The sequence below is a fragment of the Sycon ciliatum genome, chromosome 4 (assembly GCF_964019385.1).
Source record: "Sycon ciliatum chromosome 4, ocSycCili1.1, whole genome shotgun sequence".
Lineage (NCBI taxonomy): Eukaryota > Metazoa > Porifera > Calcarea > Leucosolenida > Sycettidae > Sycon > Sycon ciliatum.
In genome coordinates this window covers 33,317,807-33,334,109 of record NC_088646.1, presented here as the reverse complement: position 1 = coordinate 33,334,109, position 16,303 = coordinate 33,317,807, and the positions used below count along the sequence as shown (strand labels likewise).

The following is a 16,303-nucleotide window of genomic DNA, read 5'->3' as shown; positions in this document are numbered from 1 at the left end:
TGTCAGTTGTATTTTAGCTTGGTATACTAAAGTACGTCTTGAACAATTACCATCAGTCTCTTGTTACTGCTCGAGTCCTGCGCGCCTCCCCCTCGCCATTCGCAGCGAAACTCATTTTTGTGAATGGAACCCTTCAGGATAATAGGATGCCAAATCGAATCAACGCCCCAGGAATGGGTTGTCACTGGAGGCTACATGTACATGTAATAATCATGCATATCATGTACAGTGCTGGCAGCTGAAATCCGACCCCCTTGGCGGCGCGGCGCCCGGCCAAGGGGGTCGGATTTCAGTTGCCAGCACTGTAGATCTACAGACTACAATCATGTACATAGTCCAAGTCTCACGTGACGTGTCAGATTGTAGATGCACATGTATTCAGTAAAACATGCCAAGGAGACCACACTGTAGTAGTAGTACTGTCTGATACACAATCATGACACTGACAGTCATTGTGCTGAGTATTCATTCAGTAAAACATGCCAAGGACAGCACAAAAATGTGTGAATAAGCCTATTTTTACGAGTATAAGCCATATATGGGCAATCACAGAACATGATAATTATCATGCTATCACTGGCCTGACACAACAACTCACACTAATACACAATCATGCATGTATTCAGTGAAACCAGTGCCAAACTGAGACCACACGATGAGGTGCCCACCTACATGTACTATCAAGAGTCCATAACCGGTTATGGACTCTTGGTACTATTATACACAAGAACCGCCTTTTGCGGCAGCAATCCCTTCACTCTTCAGTGGTCAGCAAACTTACCTTCATGATCGAAGTACATGTACATGTATTTGGTTGAGTGAAGTCTGGATCACAAGTGCGGGAATGTAAAATGATCAAGCCAGCCACAATGGAGCACTTTCTTCTTTCAGTGTTGTTCAGACCTAACTCAAAGGCCTCACATAGAAAGAAGGCCATGAGCAAAATCTGACAAAATTTCAAAGAAATTCTGCAGGGTAGCAAGTATAAAAGCAGTGTGAGAACATGCATGGAAAGACTTCAAAGCATAACACTGGAGATACAATTATGTATCATGAATGATTTAATCCATGATATTCAGCGGCAAGTCACTGTATATCAGTGCAGGCATCAATCCTCCTTTTCTGATACCAGATCTACGTTTTAGTACAGTGAACATCAACGTCTCGCATTCAAGTGCAACAGAATAGGTCGGATTGAAACAAGGCAAGGCACCATCTCAGCCGTGACTAGCAAAGAAAATAATTAATAATCACGGTTCGCTTGACACTCAGTCAGTAGACTGACAGATTAGTACTGAGTGGTCAGTACTAGCGAAGGACGCTAGAAAACACGTCATAAAAATCAGGAAAGTGTGCATTTGCGCATCAGAGCTGCTCTGAACTGGAGCAAGTCTGGTCTAGTTTGGCTTCACTCGGAACTGCTGGACACTGTACACAGGTGACCTATGCAGCGGCACAGGACCAAAAAGCTCATAACTGCCACGTGACGCAGCAGTCACATGTTGAGATTCAAGCGAGCCAAGGAGCCAGCCTTGGCCACGGTTACCGGTCACAGTACTGGTCCAGCCGTCGCATGACGGCCAATCACACGTGCGCATACACACACACACACACACACACACACACACACACACACACACACACACACACACACACACACACACACACATGGTGTGCACTTGCAAGAGCATTACACTATTTGCTCAACAGAAGAAGAAAAACCTCCAACAGTGATGATCCTGGGTATATCGACTCGTGGGAACTAGCACACATTGGCCCGATGCAGCTGCGTGGAAAGCAGCTACATTCTACGGATATCCACACATAGCAAACTGTGGAACAAACCACAGAGGCGGAGATGAAGCCAGGTCATGCCATGATTTGGCTGGTGAAATGGTGTGATCGAGCAGCACTGCCACTCCAGCCATCAACTGAGCTGTAGTAGCTATCAGCATCATCATTGCAACAGCATTGCAACACACTCAACCACCACGGTCACTGTTACGCTCTCAGCTCTGCCAGTGAGAAAGAAACCGGGTACCGTTTTGCTGTACTTCTGGAAAAGCTCAGGAGCTTACCAGGTCAAGCCAGTCGCAGTTTGTCTTGACACTGCTAACAGCTTGACCAGGCAGACGGTGAGAGCCAGGAAGAAAAGACGGGAGACGGAGACAGACCCTAAGTATGCTTGGGGTTAACCATTGATCCCAAGTCCGTGCGCCTGACGGTGTATGTCAGCGGTTTGGGCTTGGTAGCATTGGCAAGCACAGGCCGCACAGCGAGACGTATCTGAATGTCACTCTGGAGAGAGAAAGAGAGAGAGAGAGAGAGAGAGAGAGAGAGAGAGAGAGAGAGAGAGAGAGAGAGAGAGAGAGAGAGAGAGAGAGAGAGAGAGAGAGAGAGAGAGTCACACGACCAGGGACAGTACTGAAGAAAATGATCTGGCATGAACAAATACACACACACACACACACGCACACATACATAGAGTCTGACGTCCAATTAAATTTGCTTGCACATGATGCACATATGCTTCGAACAGAACAGCATGTGCGGAGAAGAAGAGAGTGTCCAATGGACATCCACATTTACGATGCACACTGCTTACCCGAAGTTTCTGGATGCCACAGATGAAGAGGACATTCTCGTGACTGGAGCAGCAGAGCTGTGCAAGCAGCTTGAGGAATGGCGGAGCTAGGTCCACAGTGAACACGTCCAGGTTTTGCTGTATGGCGACAAGAGCACGATAGATAACCAGCACAATGACATATTATGCTGGGTAACAGCTGTACAGCAGTGTTTTATCATGAGACAACCTGTCCAGTGTCGTCCATGTGCACGTATCGCATTCAACACAAGAAAAATAATACTGTTGATGAGGCGAATCATGTGTCGTACAATGGCATACAGCACAATTTCACTTGTTGTTTCCGTTTCGTGTTGTGCTGTCTACACAGCATACAGCATGCAGCACAATTTGTTCTATTCTTGTCTTCAATACTCTCCGCTGACACAGTACGGACTGCTGGCTTATAGCTTACACTTCGTAAATACTTGACGTCGAACTGTGCAATCACCGAGTCCCGATTCTCCTTGTCCACCACTGTGCTCACGACCAAGACGTTAGCCACGCGCCGGAAGAAGCAAAGCTCCACGGAAGCGTTCAACTTCTCGCAGTCCAGGAAAGCCTTGGGCGGCACTCCTGTGGAAACGGTTTAACAGAATCGTCGAGTTGACCAACACAGTGATAAATGTAGCAGAAATGAGACGGGTTCATTGTCCAGAATACAACTGACTTCCAGATCACTACTGAGGCCCAACAAAATATGGCAAAGGTGCTACAGTAGTCGGCAATAGGTGCTAAGAGTTGCAGGTAACAAGTGCTGAGTTAGTATGTTGCGCCATAAATGACAGGTGTGGCAGGTAACGCAAGTGCCATCTGCAGCTATGTCCAGTGTCAACACCTAACAAGGCTGTGTGAAAGTGGCACCAATGGAAGGTGTCATCCTCACAGTCCAGCTCTCACAGCCGCCTGGCTTGTGAGCGAGATTGATACAAGCATTCCCAACAATTCGACATTCTGATAGCAATTTATCACGGGTACTGTTGGACAGGATACAAACGGACATCTCTAGTTGTCGTAGTTGGCTATCACCCTTTATTTCATATTCACTAAAATTTTGTCATTGGCAGTCGTTTGACGAGCCAGGAAATGTTGAATACAAATACAAAAAACCTAAAATTCTTCGCCATTGCGAAAGCTTACTCAAGATATCTTCATGGCTGTTGACGACGCGCTCATACTGCCTGTTAGCCATGTTGATCTCGTCACCCCACTTCAACTCCGCCGCTGACGCCAGACAGTTGTTCAGCTGTGCCCGCATTGCGGCTGATCCGGCCTTCTTGTCCTGTGCATTCCTGCCCATCATATCTAAACACATAGTGTGCGCGTGTGTAAGCAGAGTAGAACACAAAAGGAGGGCTCTCAACTAACTCTACGTAACTTCAAAAACCGACTACATGCGCGGGATGGCAAGGAGTGTTAAAAGGGTGGGCCAGAATTTCAGACGAATGCGCACGATTCCGTTTTCAGCTCCATGCACATTTCACTCTATTGCACACGTGCTTCCAGATCCCATAGGCACTCATGTTTGTATGTGCGCGTAAGCACGCTAGGCTCTGCGCATGTTTGCTTGCACGCTATGCTCTGCGCATGCGCACTCCAGTTCACACTTCCTGCGTCTGAGTTTGTTCTTCTTGCTATCTTGTTACTGTGCACGTCCATTATTCTCTTTGTAAATAATCCTAATACATTCCACAACTGTGTGTTCTTGTGAGTGGGAATGTAACACCATAGGCACTCATTCTGTGCACCATTTGTATCGCCTACTTTCAGCACTTTTCTTCTAGTTTCTTCTTCTTTGTATTGCTCAGCTGCCTTGCCACATTCTCTTTCTCTTGGTGACAACATTCGTCTAAGAACACACCAACATATCCACCTCCGAGAAGGTGTCTTCAAGAAACAGCCTCTCGGAGAACCACCGACTTCTTCACCACCGTTGATGTATGGTGGTTGACTGACAATAAGTTACATTGTGTTGGTGACTACATACCAGTACCGACGCGGCTGAAGAAATCTTCAATCTTCAGCTGCCTGGCTTGTCGTAGTTGCTTCAGGAAGCTCATTGCGTACACACTGTGGGTGTCTGCCCTGCTCTCCAGAGCCGTGTTTGCAGAGGAACTACAGAGCGAGTCAAGGCGGTGGTCATAGCATGCCAAACGCATGCGCACGCACACACACACACACACACACACACACACACACACACACACACATGCGCGCACGCACGCACGCACGCACGCACGCACGCACACACACACACACACACATACACACGCACGCACACACACACACACACACAAGCACGCAAGCACATGCATGGGGGGGGGGGGGGGGGCGAAATATTGGAGCAAGACAAACCGAGACTTGTGAACAAACTAAGGGTCTGCTGTGCTCGGCAATGGGATTTCACCAAGCCCGTCATGCATAAATGCAGGCATTCTAAAAGTGTAAGCAAACTAACTAAGTTGGCAACAGTGAGATATTAACATTATCAAAGAAACATACCAGCTGAAGTGATAGGCATAATTAGCAAAGGGCTCCAGTGGAACTTGGCAGCGCTGCGTCTGCTTGGCAGTCAGCCTGAAATAACAACACAACACGCATACGTCACGTGAAGCTGTGAACCTGCAAAGCAATGAGTCACTTCAGTTTATTCAGCTTGTATAACCTTTTCTTCTTCGTTTTGTCTACGTGGCCAAGCAAACGTCCTCTGGGAATGAAACACAATGGCTTGGGCGGTCTTCAAATATGTGGCTGATTTGGCCTTGGGTGGTTGTGTGGTGCCTATAGCATAGTGGAATAGAGCAATGGACCAGTAATCGGGACCAGGCCATGTGTTCGATACCCAGTATTGTGTCACATGACTTTCTTTCAAGTGTTTCAGTTTGAATCAACTTTCTGTGCAATTCCCCACTGAACTTTCTGGGTGAATTCAGTTTCTATCCACACGCAGCTGACGTACAACTTGCATGACATGTACCAACCGAATCACAATAGCGGTACCAACTTCAACCTGCTCATTGATCACATGTACTATGCACTATGGTCTGGCGTGGCAATAAAAACATGGAGCACGCTTCCATACCTGCCGCATTCCAATGTTTTCGGACACGTGACCATCCCTGATCATCATCAAATGAACCCTACAAGCCCTGTATCTCATACACCAGCACTGATTCAATATGCACCCGACCTACTTGGGGTTGGTACGGCAACAGTCCAGCACCATGGTTATCAGGCGCGGGTTCCTTTTCTGCATTTCGTAGTGGATGGCCTCGAGGCGTATGCACTTGCGCAGGTTGTTGCTGGTGTCCAAGTCGACCGGCACCAGGTAATTGTTTTTCGTCTCGTCCTCCAGGCCATGGCCGGCGTAGTAGAACATAGCGTACGTGCCCGCTCCGAGCATCTTCAGGAACGTCTTGATGGCGGCGATCATTTCCCGGAACGTCAGGTTGACAAACACCAGTGTCCTGTAGCCAAGGTCTTCCAGAGCTCGTCCAATCTGTAGGCAGCGTCACGGAGCAAAGTGTGATCCTACATCCACTCTTCATATAGGAATCGACACAGTGAAAGTGGATCAGTGATGGAGAGAGAGGGAGGGGAGAGAGGGGAGGGAGGAGAGGGAGAGAGAGAGAGAGAGAGAGAGAGAGAGGGAGGGAGGAGACAGGGAGGGAGGGAGGGACGCAGGGAGGGAGGGAGGGAGGGTGGGAGGGAGGAAGAGGGAGGGAGGGAGGAGGAGGAGGAGGAGAGAGGGGGGGGGGATGAAGAGAGGGAGAGATAAAGATAGGGGAAAATGTTACACGACTTTCAATCAGTTTTGTTGCGTATCGACTCACCGCCAGAACATCAGTCTCGGGATGAATGAGCTTGCGCTGCTCCCTGTAGTCACGGTTACCGATAAGCAGGGCGACCTTGGCATTCACTGCAGTACAGACATGCACAGCATTGTACACACACACACACACACACACACACACACGTACACACACACACACACACACACATGCACACACACACACACACACACACACACACACACGTGCGTGCACGCACGCATGCACACACGCACACGGTTAGAAAGCAACATTCCGAAGCAGGCTTAATTGCCCTTCATTGTGGTGTATCTGTCATGGTGTCGGCCAGCAAGTGCTACCAAAGCACTACTGACAGAATAGATTTTGAAAACTGGAAACAGCAAATCAAAGTCAATAAGACTCAGTATGACACAATCCTCCATTACCACTTGCCATGTAAACCTCACCAGCACAGGAGGGAGAAAGAAAGAAAGAAAGAACGAGAGAGAGAGAGAGAGAGAGAGAGAGAGAGAGAGAGAGAGAGAGAGAGAGAGAGAGAGAGAGAGAGAGAGAGAGAGAGAGAGAGAGAGAGAGAGATAGATAGAGAGAGAGAGAGAGAGAGAGAGAGAGGGACTTCCATGAAGTGAGAAAGCCGATGATTGATTGCTCAGGCCCAGCTTGAATACAATCGTTTATATAACAGACAGGTTTCGGGCTGTCCAATAGAGTGCTCAATACCGAAAGGCAGAGCTGGTTCAAACTGTTTTCTGATGATCGCTTAGTGCGTGAAACTCGGAGTAAAAACACTTTTTTCATCCTCTTATTATTGTTTACAACTGTTTATATTCTGGATACAGTTCAATGACCGTCTGAGGGATGAGGAGAACATGGTGGGGTTAGATACACATGCATCACTCCGGCAGCAACTGACTGAGCCGAGATCGACACACACGCGTACCTTCAACGTTGCCTTTCTTGTTGTGCCGCGTCTTCTCAGCTATACTCGTAACAAGTCCAAGCAAAGAGATCAGAGAGATAATAATTATGAGCATGCATGAGGACAGCACACACCTACTCGGCTCTATACGCACACTATCTACAAAGCAAGTACCAGGAGGTGCAAGAAACACTTTGCCCTCCACTCGGAGCTTACCAATACTCTGAGCATCCTTCAGGTTTTTGCCATGCAACGGAAAGCTGTCTTCACCTGCAGCCAACAACAGCCAGGGCAGCAACACCAACACATTGCAACCCTTAGTTAACAAAGCAAAGAAGCAACAGTGCTAACTGGTAAGTGAAATTCAATATTATGACACGAGCAGAGCCACATCTCCAGCAGAGCGCAGTTGCAATAGTGCTATATACAGCTACGAAGTGCAGTGGACTTAAGTGGCTCACCAATCAGGAACAACTGGCAGATGTTACTGCGCATGCAGCCGTGCTGGTTCTCCACCTTGCACCGATACTGCCCCTCGTCCCAGTCGCACACACGGCTGATGTTCAGCTTGGCCTGAGTCTGCCCGGGAATCTCCATGTCGTAGAAGAACCACTGGTAGTGAAGGTCTTCACCGTCTGCCTTGATCCCGATATCCACCTCGGCACAGAATCTCACACGTTTAATGGGCTCGGGTTGTTCCTTAATGACCGGGTGCCCTGCCGCACAGCAACAACAGTAGGAAAAGGAAAAAAAAGATAACTCACTCCTAGCCAACAGTGCAGCAAGCTGACATGTGTACATGCCCGATTGAAACGATCCTTGAGAGGGATTATGATTCGCGCCACAGGCATCGAGAGGACGTGTGTAGGGGCTGAAATCCCCACAAGGTCCAGCCACACAAGCCACGCCACCTGAAACCACACATGTGTGAGGCCTCACTCGAGTGCGTGTTGGGCCATACCGTGTAGGATTTTTGCATTTTTCTTCCATTTTCATCACTGATGCAGAAAATATTTTGCGGCCGTGTATGTGTCGATGAGGTTTTGTGGATTCTCTTGGGCGCGCACATTAGGCCCAGACAGATTCTTCTCCGCTCGCCTTGATATTTTGCCGCAAAATATTGCTGCGAAATCTTCGATATTTTGCCGAGCCTGGCACAAGCAACTCGATATTTTGCTCCATTTTGCTCCGGAAAAACGTGTATTTTATCTGCTTCCCGTACAATCCTGTACGACGTTTCATTAAAAAAAACGCAGGGTCGGTTTCTCAACACAGGTTTCCACGCACGTGTTCCTGATTTCTTCCAAAATCATGTCGATCTACAGTGAATCCCAGTGATATTTCGGGGACCTGATCTCGTCCTGGGCAGTGTATCCTGCTGAACGGGTAAGAAACAAAGAAATCCAAGTATCAGGCATCGGTTTTACCCAACATCTCGATATTTTGCTCCGATTTTGCCGGCAATTTCCGCTCTTTCAATTCTTTGATATTTTGCCGAAAGAATTGCCGGCAGGATCTGTCTGGGCCTAGCGCACATACACACGCGGGCAAGCACTTTGTTTCCTATCACAGAATATGCAACCTCTGTGATTTCTGGGCCAGTGTCCGCAGACACACGCTTAGATACGCATGTTTAGATCAGCTGCATCGTACTCTCTCTAATGTAGGGTGACACTTAGGCCTCCGCGGAATGTGCCGGCATAATTTCGGGAATTATCGGTGTGATTTTTAAAACGGGAATTATTGGCAATTTTTGTGGAATAATCGGTAAAATTTGAGCAATGCCCCCCTTTTTTCAATTTTTTTCCATTTATAACACCCTGATTTGTACCAAAAAGCTCATGATCCTGAAGTTGATCGCCCGGTATTTCAAAAAAGAAAGAAAAAAAAGCTTCCAGCCGAGTTTCACGCGAACCGTGATTTTTTTTGCCCGTATAAGTGGCAAAAAAACCGTGCGCGGTACGGTATCTGCAAAAAAAGGAAGAAAAAAAGAATTATTGTGAGAATTATTGGTGGAATTACGGGAATAATCGGTCGAAATTTTGAGCAATGCTCAAAAGAATTATCGGTAAAAATACGAGCATATTCCGCGGAGGCCTAGTGACACTACCTGATTCTGTTGACGACATCACACCCTTATCAAGTCACCAGAATCATCATTCCAGTGAACCACTCTGTCCACATACCGTATTTTCTCGGTTGTAAGTCGACCCCGGTTATAAGTCGACCCCGTATCTGGAGGTCTCAATTATGCGTTTTAAAGTTTTCACCCAACGAAGCATTACTAACCACCTCCTGCTACTAATACATCAACAAATCAGGTAAACATTCCTTACTGGAGGGTATACCGTCCCAATCCTTGAAAAAAATGCCAATAAACTGGCAAAAATGTGTACACATGGTGCACTCGTGCATGCAGTGAAGGTCATTTTTTGTAACATACTGATAGTTTGAAGAAGGGCTGAGGCTTCCTGCAGCTTCATCTGTGAAAAGAATTCGGGTGGACACACCCATTCCCATAGCGCTGCATATCACATCCGAACCAGTTCCGTTATTTTACAACGTTTCGGCTCTTGGCCATCATCAGGTAATAACAATGAATACCGTGGAAGCCACACAAGAGCAGTATATACGCAGAGTGTAGCGCCAAAAAAGATGCGAATTATGTCACCTAGTATGACAGAGAGAGAGAAAAAGGCGCAACTAGCACATCACGGAGGAGAAGCAGCAAAAGGTAGCGCGCATTGTGCTCTGTGAATGGCGTTGCACAGAGTGTAGCGCCAAAAAATAAAATGATGCGAGTTATGTCACCTCTATACAGAGGGGGGGGGGGGGAGAGAGAAGGTGCAACTGTGCACATCACGGAGAAGAACTCTGCGTATATATTGCTCTTGTGTGGCTTCCACGGTATTCATTGTTATTACCTGATGATGGCCAAGAGCCGAAACGTTGTAAAATAACGGAACTGGTTCGGATGTGATATGCAGCGCTATGGGAATGGGTGTGTCCACCCGAATTCTTTTCACATACTGATAGTTCCCGGTTATAAGTTGAATCCCGGTTGTAAGTCGACCCCCGCCCTTTCTCCTTCTATTTTTAGTCGTAAACGGTCGACTTACAACCGGAAAAATACGGTACGTCCAATTACGCGACCTAAAGCATGAAATACGAGCTATTAAAGCATGAAATGTCGGGAAATGTTGTGCAATGCTGCTACTCAGCTCCACCACATACACACACACTCACGCACGCACGCACGCACGCACACGCACACACACGCACACACACACACACACACACACACACACACACACACACACACACACACACACACACGCACACACACACACACACACACACACACACACACACACACACACACACACATACACACACACACACACACACACACACGCACACACACATACACACACCTGCTGGCCTGCTGACTTACCCTTGACAAGGCAGGTGACCTTTGCCGGCAGTGTGTACAGGTAGCCGGCGTCATTCTGCACCAAGCAGCGGAACATGGCGATGCCGTGCTTGCTCTTTGCCACCACGGAGAAGTTCTTGATCTTCAGCACGGGGTTGGTTTCTCCGGGCAAGTCCTGTCCACCTCTACGCCACTGGTACTTTGGCTTAGGTGTACCCTGCGCCAAGCAGTGCAGTACCAATGTGTCACCAGTGCGTACCTCCGTGTTCTCTGGCTGACTAATGATCTTCGGACATGCTGCATGGTACCACAGCAGCAACAGCAGCAGCAACAGCAGAAGTGGCAGTAGCAGCAGCAACAGCAGTAACAGCAGCAGCAGCAGCAGCAGGAACAGCAGCAGTAGCAGTAGCAGCCAGTAGCAGCAGCAACAGCAGCAGTGCATGCCAACAGCAAGCGCATATCAACATGCACGGCCAGGTCGATAGTCAGATGCAGACACAATCAGGAAGCCAAACACAACATCACCAGTGCTGCCAAATAATTTTCGCCCAAAATCGGACCCCCTTCACCGCCAAGGCTGGCCACATGGTGCGAATTTTTCTCCTTGGCAAATTTTTACAGAGAATTCAAAATATCGCCTAAATGTTATACGTCTGGTGTGAACCAATAACGAAACCCGAATAGACAACATAAAACACCATGAAAATTCGCTTCGTTGCCACGGTAACCCCAGAGTTGTCATGAATTTTGTAATGGGATGGTATTGATTTATTTGAATTCCGTATCTCAACAGTACATTGTACAACTTGGGAAGATCCGAATGGCATAGATACATAAACATAAAAGTGGAGTAGGTACTACAGCTGATCATTTTATCGCAGGTTGTGGGACTAAACTAATACCAGTATGCAAGTACACAAGAAATAAAAGCTGAATAAATATGACTGCATGACATTGGAGAAAAGCACCAATTAGAGCAAAACAAAGCGACACATCACTCATTGAAAAAATTTTCAAAAAGGAGCTGTTTTAACTGGGTACATTGTGGCCCGTCATTAAGAAGGCAGGCAAGATGGGCGTTAAATGCAGAAAACGTATTGCAAGACTTCATTTCAAAGGGCAGAGCATTCCAAAGTAAAGCAATGATGAGTGTGGTCGCACACTGACTCTGTATAGACTGTCAGTGTGCATGCCATCCAGCCTGATCCAGGCATGTTACTTTGCACTTCCACAGCCAGGCGCTAGCCTTTTTAGAAGCAAATGTACAGTGATTTGTGCCTTCAGTTGCGCTGAAAAGTGAAAGTACAGGACTTCTGCATAGGAAAGTAACGATCTCCAACATTTTGGCTGCTTTTCGGACGTTTCCCTTTTCGGACCGGTTTTCGGAAGAGCCTTCAAAAATCGGACACTGTCCGAAAAATCGGACGGTTTGGCAGCACTGCATCACTCTAAGCACTTGAGATTCGAGATTCGAGATATAACTCATGTGGGCCATAGCTAACATCATGTACTAAAACTATAATACAACGCATGAATACGCCCAACAAGCCGCCTGGTGGGATTATTACTTACTGTAGCCCTCAACAAAGTCCTCGCTGTTGACAGAGTCCTGTATGCATTGAGAGGCAAGACAATCAAATGACACAGAAACTACCAACCCATGCACAAGGAGAGAAACAGATAATGTCTAAAAAAATAGCAAATAGAGTCATCTAGTCAACTGCAAGTTGGTAATGTAATGCAGGGGATTCCCCCTATAGTATAAACAGTACGACTGCACTGAGTCACTCCACGGGGCAACCCAATATTCCCCAGTGACCATTGCTGCTGCTGCTGGGCCCATGTGAGCCAAGCCGAGCCAGCAATAGACCACTCTACTGTATAACACGTCGGTGCATATTCTTCCAATGGTGTGACTAGAAACAGGTACATGTGCAAGACCCTCAGGTGCCTATGTTTGTAAGTTGAGCATGACTGCATTGACGTATGGTGTCGGCCATGTACAACACCTACATGCATCAGATCACATGCACGATAAATCAACTTAAGTCTGGTTCTTGACCAGGATTCACGCCCAGCAATACCACCTTGACGCCAGCAGCATCGACTCACCAGCGTGGCGGCGACAATGGCAGTCTCCTGAAACCAACAGTCCAGGCCATAGGGCAGAGGGACGGTGTCGGCCGCTTCTGGTGACTCAGAGCCGTGCTCTTGGTCACTGGAGTGTATCAACTTGAGCTGATCGGGTAGCTGGACGCACTTGTCCTCCTTGGACACGATGCATCCCCTGCAGTTGTACTCGGCACAAGCAAGCAATGGAGCGCTGTGATGCGGGCAGACTTCTTCAGTGATGTACGCACGCTGACAGCCTCTCGCCGTCTTGACGGTCGTTGCCAGCGAGAAGAAGAGACCGCGCATGCCCTGGCGGGTCACCTCGGATGCGTCGCCAAGCAGCTTGCGAATGAGACTGGAGCAGCACTCTTTGAGTCGCTTCTGGCGAGCCGTGTCGCGTCCCAGGCTTGCCTCGCCGTCAGCTGACTGCACCACCAACTCTACACAGGTCGTGTGAAAGAAGATGAGCAAGTCAAACTCCTTGTTGATGTGAAGGCGAGCAAACCGCCTGTACAGGTCCGGACAGACCGGATAGCGTGCAACACTGCGCGCCACAAAGCGATAGAAGAAGGCCTCTGGCACAAACCCGATAGCTGAAAGCAAGCAGATGGGCGCGGGATCGTGCCGACTGAACCTGTAGAAAGCGTAGTCAGGCGGCTCGGCGCGCAGCAGAGACGGTACCATGTAGGACACATAGCACTCATTTGTGGCAACATCCTGCGCCAGCTGTTTAGCCTCAGATTCCACGGCAGCGGTCACTTGCAAAGGATCAACAGGGTTTACGTCAGCGATACGGACCTCCCTAGGTAGCTTGTCCCCGGTAGGCACGTCGGTAACATGTGCACCACTCTCACCAACTCCGCTGCCACCACCCATGACACTGGCCACAGCAGCAGGGGACGCAGTTGCAGCAGTAGCAGTAGCAGCAGCAGCAGCAGTGGCGTCGGCAGCAGCAGCGGTGCCAGCGGGTGCGAACGGTGTCAACTGTGCCTTCTCGGCATCGCCTAGATCATCGTACTCCAAGTGAGCATACCTTGCGATGGCTTCTGCCCGCTCTTCGTCGCTGACGGACTGCTTGCCATCAATGGCCAAGTTGGCATCTACTCGGTAGCTGGTGTGGAACGGGCACACAAGATCAAACTTGGCCATGATGGCCAGCAGCTTGGAGCGCTGCGGTCTCAGCTTCTCGTCCGACCAGATATCCTTGACGAGGTTGGCGTGCAGCAGACCGGTCTCGGTCACGCACTTCCACCACGCGGCCTGCTGCGGGTTGAGCTCGTCCATTGGCGGAACGGTGATGAGCTGCTTGAAGACATTGGCCAGCCACTGTGGGTCTAGCACAACCAGATTGTGTAGCTGTGGGCTGTTGCCAAAGTACACCAGGACGCCAAGGCGGTTGTAGAACTCCAGCATTGTTCTCAGCGTCTCTGGATCCCTGATCTCCACCTGTGCACCAAAAAAGAGCAGGAGAGGTTAAACATCAATGCTTCAGAATGTACGCTGCATTGCAAGTGCAAGCCATGGCAAAGGACCCTGAGTACACCCATCACCATAGATTTCTGTCGTAACGGATTGTTCAATATCCCCAAAACAAAAACACAACCAAAGTCGGTAGGAGTAGTTGGTAGGGGCAACCCACGATTAGCAATGTGTTTGGCGAAGTGTGTAGTGAGTAAAATCTTTCCAGCCGAGTCGTTCAGGTCAGTTTTGCATGTCATGCAGCATGAAACTGTGTATGGAAAGAGTGATGCTGTATGGTGTGTGTGTGTGGGGGGGGGGGGGGGTGCTCTTTGCTCTCAGATTACACGATACATCAGCGGCGGATCCAGCGATCTCTGGGGTTCCAGTATAGTCAAAACTGAATAGCTGATACATGCACATGAACATGCATATGGTTGCCAGTAATACATTTACGAAATTTAGGGGGTTCTGCGGAACCCCTCCTGCATCCGCCCCTGCACATGTCATTGGATGAAGAATGGATCAAGAACGGGCCGGTACCTTTGCCGCGAGTGCTTGGAAGTCCTTGAAGCTCATGTGAGTGACGTGCTCCTGGTGAACCAGTTTCTCAATGAGCAGCTCACACTTGAGCCACTTGATGGGCACGCGCTGTCTGGTACCTGGCTGGCGCATGGCATGGCTGCGGATGGACTGGCGCAGCAGAGCCACTTCAGGATCTTCTACGCCTGAGCCAGACACACTGTTGTCGACGAAAAAGAACGGCCGGCTCAGGTGCAGACCGTATGCCTTGCTGCCCAGGTGCTTGTCCAGTTCCTGGAAACAGGATACAGGAGTACCCACACATGCACGTTTGAAAATTTACACAAATATCACACAGCAATGGTACAATGAAGTTCTTCTTCTTTTCCGTTACTGAACACGAAACTCTGGGTAATGGCAAAGAAGGACTTGGTTTTGAGACACCTGTTTACAAATGCATGTAGTGCGTGTACAGACTGAGTACCCACGCACATGTTTGCAAAACACAACAAAACATGTCGGCCCCAAAAACAGTTGTCATGAGCAGAGTTGACGTGGATTTGAGTTTCCAAGCTCGTTACAAGGTCAGTGCACTGCTCCAGTGCAAGGTCCAGGGTTTCGTAGCTCCAGGACTGTGCATTGTCCAGTGCCTTGTAGTTCTGCGGCTGCGCAGTGTCCAGTGCTAACAAACTAACGAGGCCAGATATCACCATCAAGTATGACTGTACAAGAAAGAGAACTGGATATATACAGCAACAGAATAGCAAGAAGTAAGCTTAAAAGAAACCGTGCTCATCCAAAGATAGTGTACGCTCCTAACCTCGCTTTTCTCGATGATGGCTTTGGCGAGCATATGGTGGCCGCGTTTGGCCACATCATCTCGATGAGTACCGACCACTAGCACAGGTGGGTCCACATATGTGTTACTTCCTAAACAGTAGGCGGCAAATCAATGGACACGCACACACACGAGCGTGCACACACACACACACACACACACACACACACACACACAAGCGGAACCGATGAGAGTTTCGGTTTCACACACACACACACACATGTACATAATCTTCCAGCACCCGATTCACCCACACGTACACATGTCAAACAAAAGCTGGGTGCATGACTTTTCAAAAGAGCCGTGTACTCTATTGAAACCAACGTCATAATGATACAACAGCTCCATGCACTGCTTGCAAGCCTGCCTTCCTGCCTGCCTGTCTGTTTTTCTATCTGTCTGTCTATCCCCCCCCCCTTTCTGTCTCTGTCTCGCGTTCGCTCTCGCTCTCTCTGTCTTGCTCTCACTCTGTCTGTCTGTCTGTCTGTCTGTCTGTCTGTCTGTCTGTCTGTCTGTCTGTCTGTCTGTCTGCCTGCATGCCTGTCTGTCTCTATATGTCTGTCTGTCTGTCTGTCTGTCTGTCTGTCTG

At 48.6% G+C, this 16,303-nt stretch overlaps 1 protein-coding gene across 2 annotated transcripts in view; it reads right to left on the bottom strand.

Annotated features, from left to right (window-relative positions):
* Positions 1-795: 795 nt before the first annotated feature.
* The window catches only part of LOC135815762 (uncharacterized), a 34,070-nt gene continuing 18,562 nt past the window's right edge, over positions 796-16,303 (bottom strand). The window contains exons 11-26 of one of the 2 annotated variants that reach the window (XM_065329101.1): positions 15,697-15,806; positions 14,898-15,170; positions 12,897-14,342; positions 12,357-12,393; positions 10,806-11,081; positions 7,813-8,067; positions 7,568-7,621; positions 7,373-7,411; positions 6,457-6,542; positions 5,818-6,122; positions 5,126-5,200; positions 4,611-4,738; positions 3,764-3,928; positions 3,039-3,199; positions 2,606-2,722; positions 796-2,298 (exon numbers count right to left, since the gene is read on the bottom strand). In XM_065329101.1, the coding sequence (XP_065185173.1) occupies positions 2,176-2,298; positions 2,606-2,722; positions 3,039-3,199; positions 3,764-3,928; positions 4,611-4,738; positions 5,126-5,200; positions 5,818-6,122; positions 6,457-6,542; positions 7,373-7,411; positions 7,568-7,621; positions 7,813-8,067; positions 10,806-11,081; positions 12,357-12,393; positions 12,897-14,342; positions 14,898-15,170; positions 15,697-15,806 (3,650 nt within the window). In that variant the 3' untranslated portion in view covers positions 796-2,175. Of the gene's footprint in view, positions 2,299-2,605; positions 2,723-3,038; positions 3,200-3,763; positions 3,929-4,610; positions 4,739-5,125; positions 5,201-5,817; positions 6,123-6,456; positions 6,543-7,372; positions 7,412-7,567; positions 7,622-7,812; positions 8,068-10,805; positions 11,082-12,356; positions 12,394-12,896; positions 14,343-14,897; positions 15,171-15,696; positions 15,807-16,303 lie in introns of those variants that run through there. The other variant, XR_010553323.1, reaches the window with a different exon arrangement.